The 16659-nt window shown below is 41.8% G+C and overlaps 1 protein-coding gene and 1 long non-coding RNA gene across 4 annotated transcripts in view; one reads left to right on the plus strand and one right to left on the minus strand.

Moving 5' to 3' along the window:
- Positions 1–14261, minus strand: part of TBC1D8 (TBC1 domain family member 8) — a 50883-nt gene extending 36622 nt beyond the window's left edge. Inside the window, exons 1-2 of one of the 3 annotated variants that reach the window (XM_064502520.1) lie at positions 13955–14260; positions 389–499 (exon numbers count right to left, since the gene is read on the minus strand). In XM_064502520.1, coding sequence (XP_064358590.1) covers positions 389–499; positions 13955–14081 — 238 coding nt within the window. In that variant the 5' untranslated portion in view covers positions 14082–14260. Of the gene's footprint in view, positions 1–343; positions 500–13954 lie in introns of all 3 variants that reach the window. The other 2 variants (XM_064502509.1, XM_064502527.1) reach the window with 2 other exon arrangements.
- Positions 14262–14277: 16 nt separating this feature from the next.
- On the plus strand, positions 14278–16419 carry LOC112984982 (uncharacterized). Its single transcript, XR_003259632.2, has 2 exons — positions 14278–14837; positions 15242–16419. It is a non-coding gene; the product is annotated as an uncharacterized LOC112984982 (long non-coding RNA).
- Positions 16420–16659: the final 240 nt, after the last annotated feature.

The following is a 16659-nucleotide window of genomic DNA, read 5'->3' on the forward strand; positions in this document are numbered from 1 at the left end:
TGTCAGACACCATCACCAATAGGTCAACACTTACATTAGCAAACTATTTCACTGCTTGATTCATGTAAGAAATGAAAAGAAAACCTACCATAAATTTCAACAGTAGCATTTTTACAGACTGGAAAAGAAGAAATGAGAATAGCACTGAAGACTGGCCAGGTTAATACATTTTCATGATTAACATCTGGAATTTCAACCGAAGGTTAATTTGATTGTTAAACAAGCTATAGCCAATAGCTTTACACACACTACTAGTCTGGGTTACCTTGAGCTTCTTGGACATGCAGATACTGAGCATGCTCAGAATCATGCTCAGAACTGGGTTTTTTCATATGTGACTCACCAATAGCTATGGCCCAGTAAACTTCGGATCCATTCAATAACTCACCACATGCTATGGCAGAGTAAACTTGCGATCCGGGAACTTGAAGTAAAATTCGAAATGGAGCAACACGTGCATTAGAATCTAACACAGCATCCAGGGCACCAACCAAGCGACCTGCAGCCACGCACAACAAAAAAGGAAAAAAAAGAAATTAGCACCAGCTTTCACTGTAACCAGTTCTATAGTTTTTCACATTTAAAACCATAAAATTAAAATACAGAATAGAACAATAGCAATACTTTCCTTCTTTTATGCTCCAATTTACAGATGTTCAAAATGCAAAAGGCAAACCAGATTACAAGCGTATCAAGTTTTTTGTGTTTCCAGCTTTGCCATATACAAACATTCACACAAAATTGAAATGGAAGACCTGAGGGAACCTTAAGAAGTTATTTTTCTAGCCCCTGCTCTGAAGCTGGATAAATACACCTATACCATAAATGGTATCTGTCTAACCTGTTCTTCAAAACCTCCCACAACCAAGATTCAACAACCTCCCTAACTAGCCTGTTCCATTATTTTAATTACATATTCTTACAATAAAACAAACAAACAAGCCAACCACCTCAAACCTTCCTGCTGGAAATTAGTCCCACTCCCAGGAACATGGAGAGTAATTGGCCACAGATGCTTTTTATGTTAATACTTACCATCCTGAAAAAGTATCATCATGGTTCCCCACCCTTTATATTATAGCTTTATATTGAATTCATCTGTACTTGTTGCAAAGCAGTGACCTCTTACAGAGAGAGATAGTAAACACCTAGGAGTTGCTTTAGCCATGTTAGTTTAGGCCACTAAAATATCTAGAAAGTTTTCTGCAATACTACATTTTGCCTTTGCACATTTGACTTTTCCAGCCTAAATGCTGCATTTACAGTTGTATTTTTGTTTTTTCACCATTTATCCAACAGAAAAAGAACTATTCCTAGCCTGCAAAGATTTTGCTAGCTGTTAGTGTCATGCACAGATTTCATAATTGCATTTTCTAGTCCATCACCTAAACGATTAATGGAAACAATAAAATGAGACCTACAAGACCTCATCTGAAACATCTTCTCACTTGGACAACAAACCACAGATAGATAATTTGAGCAGAGCAAAGCAAGTTAATTTGAGTCGAGCAGCAGCAGTGTAGCCCCTTTCTAGTCTAGGAGGTATAAGACTCTCACAAGGAACAGGGTCAGAAGCCTTCCTAGAATGGAGATAATTTTACCAACCACTTCCTCCCTGCATTCACATACATCTCTGATGGGGCTTTCAAAGCCAAACAAAAATTGAACACAAATATGTTTTAAAACTATATTGTGAGATATTCAGTAACAGTTCATTTGTGAATTAAATGCATCTCAAGACATCATATCCATCTGTATAAAACAGAGACATGAATTTGGAGACCAGTGCTATGTATCATGTCAGAAAATGCCAAATGCTCTCCTGTAACTGCAAGAAAAAGACACCAAAATTCCTCCAATTACAAAACCCAGTAAATTATCCATGCTTGCAGAAAACAGAGCAAACTCATTGTGTAGTCTTCAGAATAGTCTGATTACAGCCAGTAAGATAGCATCAAAAGATGCAGAGAACAAAGGCATGGTCCAACTTTCAAATTTCAGGAGACATGAGACATTACAACAAAGAAAAAGAAGAAACCTATGAAGTACTGCACATTTTCCCCTGATGATAGCTCTAGGAGAAAGATTCCTTTTTAATTGACTAAAGTCACTGAAAAAAGCCAACTAAAAGCAAGTACTTCTAAAATTCCAAAAGAACACCTAAACATCTGAGCTATGAAATAGAGGAATTATAGAAAAAGGACAAAATATGCATGAAGTACAGAACTGCAAAATTTTGTTTTTATTTGTCTATGCAAAATTAATTCCTTTTTCTGTTCCTGAATAACTGACCCGAGCAGCCAATTCCTCTTCTCACTTTTTACTTCTGCTTACAATTTCCATCTTACTTATCAACTATTTTAAAAAAAATTTCTTCCTTCAACATGAAAGCTGTGCAAATAAAAGAAAATAATTCCCTAGTCTAAATTATTCATAACTAAAATATTAACTAGGGACAATAGAGAGAAGTCATAACCAGGAATCGAAGAGAAGGGGGGAAAAAAGAATGTGGGCATCATGATAGCAGTTTCAACCAAAATCCAAACACACTGTCACTTTGCTTTACTGCTCTCACATACAGAAGAAAGCCCAAGGTCGGCTGTATGGACTCCAGGGAGTTTCTCCAGGGGCTGAAAGGGGAGTCCTGTCCTCCTGCCTCTCTTCCCTCTGCTAGCAGGGCTTGTGGTGGGGTCAGACAGTAGGTAGGGAGCACACAGGAATAACATCAGGACAGCTGAAAAATAAATGAGCACTTCGGAAGCAGAGCAAGCAATACACATCAGTCTCATACCTGTATTTGGCTCTCGTTCAACCCCCTCGAGCCAGAATATTCAGTATTGCTGTAGGCTATGCCAGAGTCTCAGTCTGACATTTTCATTTTCTTCTACCATACACAGCAGTAACCTTGTTCAGTACCACTTCATCACCGTGCTTTAGCACCTGTACTTTTGCAGTGGTACAGCCACCCATGAAGTTGATATTCAAATAAATAACTGTTGTTCCCTCCCCCCCCAAAAAAAAAGAAAAAAAGGAGAGAGATGAAAAAAAGAACTTCTAATAACTAATCTGCATTTGCAAGAGTATGAAAAGAATGCAATACTAACAAAAAAAAATAAAAGCCTTATATGATAATTCAGTTGAAACCAAAGTAGAATGAAAATTATTAAAACTAGAGGCAAAATTTTCCAAGTGTTATTTAGATCATACTCGTTTTGACTAATGTTTGAATCAGAACACTTGCACTGTGCTTCTCACTGAAGCAGCAAAAAATAAACAAGCTAAAATGCCCTAAAACAAAGAAGAAAATTTACAAAGTACACAGCTTTTGAAACATACTTTGAAAAATTCTTAGCTTGCGAGCAAGCACCCTTCTAATATGATGTCCTAATAGCTTGTTCCATGAAAGGGTATTTCCAAAGAGTCTCCGGCTCACACATTGATGCATTAGGATGTCTTCAAAGAGGGTGAAGCAGACTTCTTTTTGTATCACAGGCAACAGTGAAATCATTTATATCTATAGGACAGTCAAAAATTAAAAGAAAACAGAAGCAGAAAGGGGAAAGAGAGAGGAACTGCTACACTGGTTTCTATGTCAGTTCTCATAGGTATTTTTTCTTACTCTATGTGGGACAAGATTTTTGGAAGGAACTTATAATTGAAAGTACCTCCTTCCCTTTAAATTCTACCAACTTCTCATGTGCTTTTTGGCCCCCTCAAAAATGCAGAACTATTTCAGGAAAGCAGTTAACTGTATACTAACTTCGCTAAGGAAAATTGCAGACCTGGGTTTTGTAAGACTTCTATTAACATCCACTAACAGAATATCTCAGGTTCTTCAAAAGGTACTTGCTTCTTCACATACAAGGTGAATTTCGGATGGAGAAAACACCTACCTATATTCTTTTAGAAATAAGCCTATAAAACAAAATTGGAAAACTCACTACAAACCCCACACCTTACCGGAAGCTTTTACTTCATTGCTACTTTCAGAACACCTACTTTTGTACATATTTCATCACTTCAATACTGAAAATCAGAGTATCTCAAAGTAAAAATAAGTGATGTACTTCTAACTTCAAATCAACTTTATCAAATTCACGCAGGTCTTATGCATATAACACCATAGAAAACCTCAAGCATAAAAATTTGCAAGGGACCAGGGGATTTATTTTCAAATCCTGCAACAAATAGGTAGTCTCTCTTTGACAGAAGTCAATATATAATATAAACGGTATGAAAACTGCACATTACACACTGCACAACTAGATTTTATTATCCAAGTAAATCCCAACTGAATGTACAACAAACTTGCTCAGCATTTCTTCAAATAAAAAAAATAAGTCAAGGATATTTTATATCGATCTGGTTCTCAAATGTGCTATCAAAAGTATTACCCTTCTTCTGATCTTTGAAGATATGTTTCTTTACACCTCACACTCCTGCAGAAAGATAAAGGATCCCATTACAAGTCATTCTGTAAGTATCATACTCATAGCTAATCTAGAAAAAGGTACACATTTACAGTAATTTAATCTAATAGCAATTTCTACTTAACACAGCATTTCAAACTCAAAAATGCAGGTTCCTTGCCTGAATCAGTGTCAACTATCCATGTAATATTTTAAAAATTCTTCTAAACTTCAGAGACACTGGACAGTGGATGATTAAAGCTGAATTCACACTAAAAACTGAAATTGGTTTATGAAAAAAGCATCTATTATTTCCATATTTTAGTTCAATACTTCGAGAAAGAGTCCAAGAAACTAACCATTATGCCCAGCTGAACAGCACATGAATTGAGGCACCCTCTTCATAAAACAAAAAGGCCATTTCTGCTTACAGCCATCCTCTTTAATAGGCCTTAAAGGAAAATTTTTCAGAAATATCCAAATGCCTTTCCACAAATGGGGTGGTCACTTTGGCAGCTAAGCCATTCTGCAAGACAGATGGACTCAGACTGATCATTTAGGAGTCTAGGACTGAAAAATAAAATCTTCAAAAAAAAAAAGAAAATTAAAAGACCTAAGCTGCTACTATTCATTTCCAAAAGAACAGAGTTAAATCTCAGGCTAAATCACAAGGAAGACTGCAGTACCACAATACTGAGCAATACCACTCTTAGGGTTTGGTTTTTAAAAAAGGTATCTGGCCTCCAAAGCCAGAATCTGCTGTTTAACACAAACTCCGGAATTCAGTACAGAGTGGTGACTGAAGGACAACATAATTCAAAGATACAATAACATGAAGTATTTACAGTGAATTGATAAGAAATTCTGATGCCATTTTAAAGCCTGGAGTGCTGCAGGACACCAGCACACTAGCAGGGAGCACTTCTTTCCACCCTGGCTCCACAGCACTGAACCTCCCAGAAGAGGCACTCTCACCCTCTCTCTCAAAACCAAAGCAGTCGCACCCATGATAGGATCCAACCTGTGTCTCCAGCATCCTGGGTAACAGCTTTAGCTACTGTACGAGCAAACAGGCTACTGCAGAAATTCAAAGCAGAGAAACTTCCCCACCACCTCTCCCTGATCTACTTGAAAAGAAACATGAGGTTCCCATTGCTTTTGAAACCCACACAGCTGGATAGGTGTGCAGGAAGGCTTGCTTTCAGAGTATCTACCAAATAGAGCCCTGCAGAGAAACCTGGCAGAGGAGCACCACAGTGTCTGGACCCATGTCAATTTGCCAAGCTGCTCAACTCTTCTAAAGCTGAGGTCCCTCCTGGCTGGCCCAAAAGTTAACTGTGGGCACCTGAGACTTCCTAAGTCAAAAAAGTAATAACATCATAAGGACTCTAGGAACTGCACACACTGGTGGTTGCTCTGCAGGACCACTCACAAGAGCAGTTTGTGGCTCATGTGCTTACCTATATCCCAACAAAGCTCCATGTTAGATATTTGTACCCTTTTTTTGAATCAGACTAGGTTAATTTGGTAAGACCAGACAACTGAATCTGGATTGAAAGATTTATAATTACAGTGAAGTCTAACATATTGCCAGGTTCTTGCTCCAATACAAAGCCACAGTATAAAGTACACTACCGAATTCATCCTCAAGAGCTTACTGCCACATTTTATTGCTGCTTCCTACTTCTTTTCCTCTAACAAAAATCTATAAGCTAAAAAAAAAAAAAGCCAAGGAAGCAAACGAGCAGTCAGAAAAAATGAATGCTTTACACAAAAGTACAAGGCTCTTACTGGAATGTGGAAGGAGTTAATGGTACAGGTTGCCTCCCAGCAGATGCGGTTTTGCAATGGGAGTGAACAGCTACAAGAGGCACTCTGAGCTGTTCAGATATGAGAATTTTGAGGAAAGAGCAAATAAAACAATTAAGATGGTCACAAAAATGAAGGTTCCCCCACCCCCCCCACCCCCATTTTGAGGACAGTAAAATTGAGCTAATGGCTTCAATAAATCAGAATTAATCTCAACTCTTTGAGGCACAGAAATGCTAACTACCCTAAATCCTAATTACACTTCTCCGCAGGTTCTTCCATCCGAACTTCTCGCAACGATTTGTGAGCAATTGGAACTTCACAATAACCATGGAGGCTAGCAACTAGCTGTATTATGCAGGTGAGCAAGCAGACTAAACAACCAGTCCACCATCAGACAAGAACTCAAGAGAACCAGGAAAGAAACACTGAAGTCCCGATTCCTCCTCGGCTCCCATTTTTCCATACGCTCCAGCTATAGCAGAAAGGCAGTTTTCTGACCAACAGAGACAACCTCCAGCCTCACCTTGCAGAAGGGCAATCGCAGGGCAGCACAGCCTAGCACAGTGCTACCCACCCGCCTCTGCAAAATCATTCCGCAGCTCCCTGTACAAGCGCTGTGCCTACTGACAGAGGGATGCAGATGCTGCATGGCCAGCTCCTCGCCAGCCTCACCAGCCCTGCAACACAGGAGTCATGACTGGTTAAAGCCACCAAAGCAAGACGAGGAGCCAAGTTACACCGAGGACCACCCTAGCGTTGTCCTGAACCTCGCCTCTCTCCTAGGGGCTTACATCTTAACTCAGAAGAGCACAACTGATCTCATACACACATGGCACCGCAGGCTTGGGCAGAGGTTGTCAAGCCATGTCAAGGCAGGACTAGGCCCAAGCCAAAGTGCTGAAGCTACTGTTCGCCAGTGGTGGCTCCCAGCATAAAGTCAGGGTGTCTTTAGTTCTCTCATAGTGTCTTATTTCTTCTAAAAGTTCAAAACACAGGTGTTCAACAGATTCTTACTTTCACTCAGGCCTCAATAAAATCTACATTTTTGCTAGGTAAGAGGACTGTCAGTTATGCAGGCTATTAATTTTTTTTTAGTTTAGTAGTTTGACTTCTTGGCTTTACAATGGACCCTATCTCTGTTGAATTCTGCAAAATTATATAAACAGGTTTTTGATGCAACACAGCACACAGATTGTTTCTATCAGGTTTTCCCCCCACATACACAGAAAAAAAAGTTACAGAACTTACTTGGATAAGTATGTAAGGAAAAGGATACAGGAATACTACTCAAGCTCTGCTGTAGACAGACTGTGTTTCCTTTGTAATGACAACAGCTCACCACATTTGAAGATAAGCACAGACAATGTTAGATTTCAGCAAAAAGGCCTAATGCTTCAAACATTCATTATACTGGGGAAACATAAACATTCAAGCCCTTAAATTACTTCTAACATATGCTTTGCCAGATCAAACATTGGCACCAGGTAAGGGTTTTTTTTTTTAATCCAACATGTAAAAATGAATTGAAACAAATTGTTAAAGTGTTATTCCTTAGTCTCAGTGCTCCATAGGATGCAGGACACGAAAATACCCCAGAAAATTAAGGCAGTTTTGGTATTTTACTTTGGAGTTCGGTGACCCCTTTATTCTGTAATTTTCATATTCTTGGGAATTAAGTTGTTGATACTCCTCTCATATCAGACCACAGTATGGGGAGGGAAAGTCAACAATGTAGAAAATCAGAAGAATCATGCACCTACCATCCTCAGGTCATGGAAACCGCACTGTATCCCTGAAATACTAGTTCATACTGTTACAAAGTAATATTTCTTCTCATTCCCTGTTCTTTTCAAACCATTTTTATAAGAATACTATTGCTACAGTATTCTTGCAGCTGTTTATCTCAGTCTGCTGTCACATTAATGAAAGTCACGTTCAGATTAGGCCAAACCTATTTTTATAGCCCTGAAGGCTACAGAGCCAAATGCTTTGATTCTCACATTACAAATCCATAAATACGGAATTGTTTTCTACCTGAAAATTAACAAGAAGGTGGGACACACAAGCTGCTGTTTGTAGTCCCCTAGATTACCAGGACACAATATATTTATTTTGGGTACTATCATAAAAACCATCTCTCTCTTTTTTGGTGGGTGCTCTACATAACATAAAGAGAACAACCTGGCATTACTTAAACTATGCCACCACAGATATGCTCAGTTATTTTCCTGCCTTTTTATGCTTACTTTGGCCTCCACAACATTTAAAAAAAAAAAAAGGTTATTTTAACTTTTTACTGATGATTTACAATGTTGAATAGGCTACTGGCCACTCTGTAAGCAGACACAGCCCAGACACCTCTCTCAATACACAGATATATCCTTGCCTTAAATATCAATACTTAACAACACAATGTTCTCTTTTCAGCGCATGCCTCCATGTTGCTTTTCTTTTCAGCTTACCCATCTCAGCATTGCTGTGGCTTATGAGCATAAAATACATAAGGCAAGTTAAGAGAGCCAGTGGCACACAAAGAAAGCAGAGTTCAGGTGTCAGGAATCCTGGTGTTCGGTTTCCTAGTTCGGTGTCGGAGTCGGGGCCTTCCCACTGCAATCTCTACTTCTAACTCAGGCCTCCAGGCCAAACTCCTTCACGGAGAAGTCACCCTCTTAACAGAGGGTTTCTAAGCATGCATTCTTTTTAAAAAAAGCTACAGTAAAATAAGAAAAAAAAAAAGGCTGAAGGGAAAAAAACCTGCTGATCTGAATTCCACTCGCGGGCAAGGCTAGATAACACTTTGACAATAGTCCAAGTTTTCGATAAACTATTTGGATTTTCACCCTCCGTGTGCAAGGTTTCAGAGAGAGTTCTTCCTTAAGAAAACGAAGACATAAATACAGACCCTGAGCACTAACAACTATCTTTTATTAACATTACTACTGTGATATTTTCCTCCGCTCAAACTACTACATTTATTTTTAATAAATGCTTTTTTAATTATAGATCAAATGTAACCTTTACCTATCAGCAACTTGTTTTGGTATCTTGGACATTTTAATACTAAAAGGTAACTTCCCCTGATACTGACAGGCAGGCTTTACTGAGGTCTTTATCAAGACAGCTCTTTTAATAAGCTGCCCATCTTGCCCTTTACTAAACACCCTCCCGAAAGATAGACAAGTTTACATGAATATTCATTTGCATTCTCTACTAAAAAGCCAAGACTTGGCCATATTTTTGACCCACTACACCAAGCCTATCTACAAACTGTTTCTCTTCTCATGCTATTCTGTAATAACTGGGGGCAATCGACATGGAAACCCAGTCTTATTCATGGGGAACTCTCAACTTCTGCGGCCTGCTGGGTTTTTACTCCCATAATGGAAGACCTCCTTAGGTACCTCCAACAAAACAATGATTTAAGACGTGACCATGTAACAGGTCAATTGCTGCCTTTCTCCAAAACAGACTGTATTATGAAATTATTTGCCCTTGGGAGAGGAACAGGACTAACAAAAGCTGACATACATAACATGATTACTGTGCCATTTGGACTAGAGAGAATGAAAGAGCAGCAAAAGAACTTTTACTGTGCATTTAATTTCTAGAAAAGAACATAGAGCTTATTAGTAAGCATTTTTCTGTATGCGTTAAAAAATTAAAATCCAGGCAAGGGGAAATAAGTTATGTAACTAATCAGATCTCCAGTCACAACGAGGAGGTGCTCTATAGATCAATTTGAAAATTATCACCTTACAAGAATTTTTTAAAGAGAAAATAAAACCCTAAGATGGGGAGTTTACTTCAGTTAGTGGTATACAGCTCAAGTAAGTGTATTTATCATGCCTATTTTTATTGAAGGAATAATAAAGTTCAAACTCATATACAGCAGATGCTTCTTTTTGACAGTGTGTTATTTGATATTTAAAGTTGTGAACTGTAAAGGTTTACATGAGCTCAAGGAGAAATGGCTTTTTCTTCAGTATGTTAATCCACTGAGAATTAAAAAGACCACATCCACTTTGGAATGTGCCCTCAGCTGAAAACTTCTGGAGGCTGGGAAAATATCAGGTGGAAGTATCATAATTAAATTAAAAACACAGGTGAAACAGGAGCAATTCATAACCTTTTATCAATCTTTAACTTCTTGGTTGAAATAGAATCACTATACCTCAAAAAGTAAAGACAAAAAGCTGCTAGAAACAAAGTCTACAGCCTTCAGAGGTCTTCAATGTTATTTGCAAAAGGGAAAATTCACAAGTATTTAAAAGAATCTTAAGTAGTTTTTTTATATATACCAAGAGTGTGCAGTGTTAAATACTGTGTAAACAGAAACTGCTTGGGAAGAGTGAAAAGTTGCTTAATCCAGTGCCCATGACGAAAACATTCCCAACAGGTCACAGAACAAGCAGTTTTGCTGTCAAAACACAAAAAGCTAATCTAATCAAACAGGAAGCTAAATGGAACTTTCAACATCCCCTAATAAAAATGAAAGTAGCAACACTGATTCACTTAGAGGCTAAACTATCTTGCATTATTCTACCATAAAGGATTTGACAGTATTTTTGGCTACTGATGGCATCTCAAGCCTATCAGTAATATGTAAGCTCAGAAGCAAAGGTATCAGCGAGTACCCAGATCCAAACCACTTTGACCTATGACATGGCTATATCATAAATCTTTCTTTTGTTGGAGATATCTAAGGAGGTCTTCCATTATGGCAATAAAAACCCAGAACTAACAGAAACTGCTGAGCTAAAACATTCTAAGAATTCTATAATTTAAAATTAGTTAAAAACTAGCTATTAGTTACAAAATTATAATTTAGTTTCTGCAGATAAAGTGTTTCTAAAACATTCCGAATTTCCTTCCTAAGTCTCTGATCCAACAAAGCTCTCAAGTAGACACCCAGATTAGCTGGTAAGTTAAACATTTACTCGAAAAGTATAAGCCTGGGGAAGATAGAAAACAGAATTACACTGGTCAGATAATGAACAGATAAACACAACCTCCATCATTTTTTGTACCTACTGCTTGCAAGCCCAGTGTACATTCAGTAAATGCCCTAGAACACAAATTAAATAACAGTAGTAAATACAGTCTCTCTCTTACAAGCACCTGCTCAGAGATTGATTCAAGCATACTACCCAAAGAAAAAAATGCAGACATGGGAGTAAAATGCTTTCATGCAATGTATCCTCTTTAGTCCATCCTTCAGGAATTGAATCCACACAAAATATACCCTCCAGCTGTGCTAATTCGCTTTTATATAAAGGACAAAGTGCCCTGGTAAGGAGAGAGAAGAGTATAGTCCTGGAAGAAAAAACATGCAAATACAAGAACAGATGTCCTCACATAGGCTCAGTGAAAATATCACGTTGTAGTAACACACACAAGGACAGCTCAAGTGTCACTTGATCCTGCCACCACTCTTCCACTTTGTTTAAAAGACAGGTGGGGTCATGGGTGGTCCACTGCATCATCTGCACATGTTATCTATGAAATCTAGTTTTCTTGGGAGGTTTTTTTCAGTTGATCCCACATGGAAGCTCAGTCTAACAAAGCCTGAGTATATACTTCAACCCACTCCTTAATGGTGAAGCTAAAAGACCCTCCTTATTGAGTCACCTATTTTGATGAAATGTACAGGATCCTCACATATTCGAAACTTTCTGTCAAATTTAACTGAAATTGGCCAGAGCTCAAGTTACTAGAGGGGAAGGGAAAGGAAAACAGATACAGATAACATTCTCACTTAAGCTTTGTTTTTGCAGTAAAACAAACAAAATGTTCTAACCTAGGGCTCTACAGCTTGGTAGACCATATACTGAAATACAGTAATACTTTATTGACCTTTTCATCTGTAAATTTCAAAAAGGTAGGTACAAATAAAGTGTCTCTATATCCTTATATGGCAAGAATCATGACATAACTTTTGCACTGAAAGGAAACAGATTTAGCAGTAAAGTCAAACTGTTTTTCAGTTCTGGTCTCCATTTTGATTGTTCCAAGTACAAATAACAACAAAAAATAAGTTACCTGTCTAACTCCAGCTATGCTTAATGCTCCCCCACACTTGTTCTTCTGTTAGAGGATGCTAATTTCCAAGCCCTTTTAAATACCAACATTTAAAATGATTTAAGAGTATCAGAATTGATGGTTCTCTTAGAAAACTTTTTCTGATGGTAGAAAAAGAATGGGGAGAAGGGAGACAGGAGTGGCTTTTTTTAGCCAGGCAAAAGAGATCTGTGCAAGCCTGTGCACTGTAGATTCAGCAAAATGATTCGCCTGAAACTTAACCTGATAGAAAAGCAGTTGGTTTTGTTTCAAGCTTGCAAACGTCTGCCACAGAAACCTTAGGCATGAGGAGTTAACGTTTGTTAACTCATCTCATCCTCATGACCTGGACCTAAATCAAGCAGCTGTAAAAGCAGACTATTTTAAGTCTGAAAATTAATCCACATCATCCTAACAATCACAGAAGAGTGGCCCATCAGCTCCACACGAGGTGCAGGGGAAAACAGAAGGACAGATGGCAAGACTCCCACTGATTTTGTCCAGGCTGGGATTTCATCAGTAATATATTGATAACCAAGTCCAAATTAAGTTTCATGCTCCTTTATGATTCCAAAGCCAGTACAAACTGCAATTAAAAAGAGAGAGAGAGAGAGCGAGCACATGCAGGAAAAAATATTACCTACTGGCAAGGGTCAACGTTTCAACAGCAAAAGTTTTTAATAAAATAAAAAATTAAACCAGATAATGTAGCTTTATAAAAAAATGGCTTTGAAAATACCTGATCATTCTTTCAAATATATAAACCACCACTAAAAATTCTGATTTCTTAAAAGGCACGAAACATATACTAATCTGCTTTCAAGCAAGAATTAAACTGGTAGAACTGTATTGTTTCTCCAACGCATTATTTTCTGTTTTGGTTCAAATCAGGTTGCTAACGCCTCTGAGCCAGGAGTCTGCCCCAAATTCCTTATCCAGCCGCTGTACCACGCCAGTGCAGCGCAACACGCCGCTCTCGCCGCGGCTAAGCGCGGATTTACGCCGCTGCGAGGGGCTCAGCGCGACCCTTTCTTCCTCCGTAGGTATCCGCGACCCCGCAGATCTGGAGGGTCGCCCAAACAGCAGAGCTGCGTGCGAGTAATCCCCCCCCACACACACACACACAAAAAAAAAGTCAGAACACGTTTTTTCAGCGGAGCGGGCTAACTGATCCCCCCCCCCCCCCACACACACACACAAAAAAAGTCAGAACACGTTTTTTCAGCGGAGCGGGCTAACTGATCCCCCCCCCCCCACACACACACACACACACACACACGAGCGAGCGCGCGCGCGCGGCCGGTCCGTTGGCCGGAGCGGGACGCGCGGCCCGCGCGCAGGTAACGGCCGCCCGCGCTCCGCACAAAGGGGCGCAGCCAGCGGCCCTTTCCCGCCGCGCCGCCCCCTCGGGGGCGCAGGACCAGGCCGTGCAGCGCCGCTCCGCGGCCCTGCCCACCCGCCGGGGACTGCGGGGCAGCGCCGCGGCCGCTCCTCCCTTCCCCGCCGGCGCCCTCCCGGCGCGGCGCCCCTCGCCCGGACTCGGCAAGGCGGCTGCTCCGGCCGCCAGCCAGCTCCCCCCACCCCCGGCGCCGCCAAGTTACTTCGCGGCGCGGCGAGTGCGCGGGGAGGCGGCGGCGGCGGCTGCCCCCGGCCCTCCCCCCCCGCCGCCGAGGTACCCGTGAAGCGGCCGCCGGCGTCGCCGTGGCCCCGACGCCGCTGCAGGATAAAGTAGCCGCTGCTCTTCTGGGTGACCCAGAGCTTGAGGGCGTTTTTCAGCAGCACCTCTTCGGGCTTCAGCCACATCTTTCCTCCGCCGCCGCTGCCTCGCGTCCCTCTCCCCGGGCCGGCGGCTGGCCCCGCACCGCGCCGCTGGCCCCGCACTGCTGCCGGGCCGCCCGGGTCACATCGCCCCCCGCGGGCTGCGCGGCGCGGCGCGGCGCGGCGCCGGTTCCCTCCGCGCGGGGCCCGGCCGCCGGGAGGGGCCGGAGGAGGGGCCTGGCCGCCACGGCCCTCCCCCGCCGCTCCGGCCGCTTTGTGCCGCCGCGGTCCCCGCCGCTCCGTTGCCGCCGCGGGATCCCGGCCCTCCGCCTGCCCCCGGGCCGGGGGTCCCGCGCGGCGGCGGCGGCGGCGGCGGCGGCGGCGGGAGGCTGCGGCCGAGCAGCGCGAAGGGCAGCGGGGGCGGCCCCGGCCCGTCCCCCCGGTGCCGGCAGCCGCGGCCGAGACCGAAACCGCCGCCCCAGCCCCGGCCCCGCCGGAGGAGTCACCGGCCGTCCCGGCGGGCGGGCAGGGCGGTGAGGGGGGCTGCGTGCCGGCCCGGAGCCCGCGGCCCGGCCCCACGGCACCCCATGGCCCGCGTCACCCCGGCTCCGCAGCACCCCAGGGCTCATGACACTCCGGGGCCCACGGCACCTTTGGGGCCGTGGCACCCCAGCCCCATGGCACCCAGGGGCTCGCAGCACAGCAGGCCCCATGGCACATGGGGGCCCAGCGTATCCGCTGCCACTGAGGCACTGCCGAGGGACTCACAGCATCTCGGCGTGGTGCCGGGCACAGGCGAAGGTGAGTGCCTTTCCCTGTTAAAGCAAGCAACAGCTGGGTTGCTTCCACGGGCCTCCACAGTCTGCGGGTGCTGATGCCCAGCATGTGTACCCGTAGCCATATATCCCATGTATACCCCACGTATACCCTTAGCTATATACCCATACATTCTCGTGTATACCCTACACACCCACAGCCGGGAGTCATAAAGGATGGCTGGATGAAAAGGGTGCCTTTACTTTGGTCATAGCAACTTCAGTTTTCCTGTTTGTTTCTTCTAGATAACAGCTCAAAACATAAGCCTGCAGCTACTTACTTTGATGTTAATAGTCATGAATGAATGCCAATGTTTGAAACTTAATATCACAACTGAAAAAAACAAATCCTAATTATTACTTTTTTTTTCTCATTTAAAAAATAATCAGGCACTGCTTGTGGCTGAGCTGTCTGTAGGATCATTTGTGAATCTACACGAATAGTTATCAGGCATCATCTTGTGTTGGAAATAATGGATCAAGCCTTTTGGGCTAAGGTGTGAACAAATACAGAACAAAATGACGATCCCTGAATCATGGAACTGGCAATCTTGTCCTCTTTAGCCTAATGTGAAATCCTTCTGGCACCAAAATGGTCATCACAAAAGCTTGTTGGAGCCCCTTCTGCAGGTTGGACCAGACTGTGGGAAGTACAGAGATAAGCAGAAGAGTGTGCAGCAGATCTGCACTTAACCTCAGAAATTCACTGTGGTATTATCATTCATACTATATTCTAGGAAATGCTTTTTAAAACCAAACCTGTCTATTTTCAAATACGGTACTTAAAACGAAATGTGTCTATTTTAGAATCTGGTATTATATTACACATTTTCAGTAACCCAACTTGCCATCAGAACATGACCAGTGTACTTTCAGTCAGATCCTGCTTTCAATTAATAGCAAATATTAAATAAGTTCTTTATAACCACTGGTTTAGCTGACAGCTAAACCTCACAAACTCTTTCTTAATTTGAATTACAGACTGCAATCATTGTGGGTTAAATCATGTACTCACAATTTGGGCAAAGATCCCCTTTAGCGGAGCATTTTGATTAAGGAAAAAGATCTGAGCTTCAGTTTACAAAGCTCAAGCTATTGTTATGTGAATTCTAAATTTCCAAACTCCTCAAAAGGGATTAATGCTGCAGTGTGCTATTTGGTATAGCCAACGGTAATTATTAATTGGGATTTGGAAGGTGACCACGTGGACTGATTTCCAGCTGCCAGTAGAGCAGGAAAAATTCTGTACTCAATTGCAGTCTAGTAAACACTGTGTGGTCTGTTCTTTATAATTTCAGTGTAAAGCAATCTTTTCATTTTCATATAACAGAACAGCAAGCAAGCATTGTGAGCATACTACTTGTCTGATATAAAAATAAAAGCTATTAAAAGGAAGAGATGATGGATGTCCACGTAACAATGTATTTTAAAAATTAATGACAGCATAAGAAGGGGGTTATTTTAAAATGCTTGTTCAGGATAAGAATAGCCCAGAGGCTTTCCCACCCCCAGAATAATCCTGAAGACATGCAAGTCTTAAAATTTTAAATAAATGCTCAATTGAGTGAGATGGGGAATATTATTTTCCTTTTCTGCTATTTGAAAATTAATATCCATTATTGGATTTCAGGGTTTTTTACATTCAACTTTGGTTTTTGAGTGTGGTGATTTGAGACATAACTGAAAAGAGGACTGAGTGGATTGCTGATCTTTGAGGTGTTTCTGAGTCTTGTGAGTTAAAGAAAGAGCAAAACAGTTTCTTTAATTTCAGTGTCATGTGTCATGCACACCTGCCTTTGGTAATTGTG

Source organism: Dromaius novaehollandiae, chromosome 1 (genome assembly GCF_036370855.1).
Source record: "Dromaius novaehollandiae isolate bDroNov1 chromosome 1, bDroNov1.hap1, whole genome shotgun sequence".
NCBI classification, from domain to species: domain Eukaryota; kingdom Metazoa; phylum Chordata; class Aves; order Casuariiformes; family Dromaiidae; genus Dromaius; species Dromaius novaehollandiae.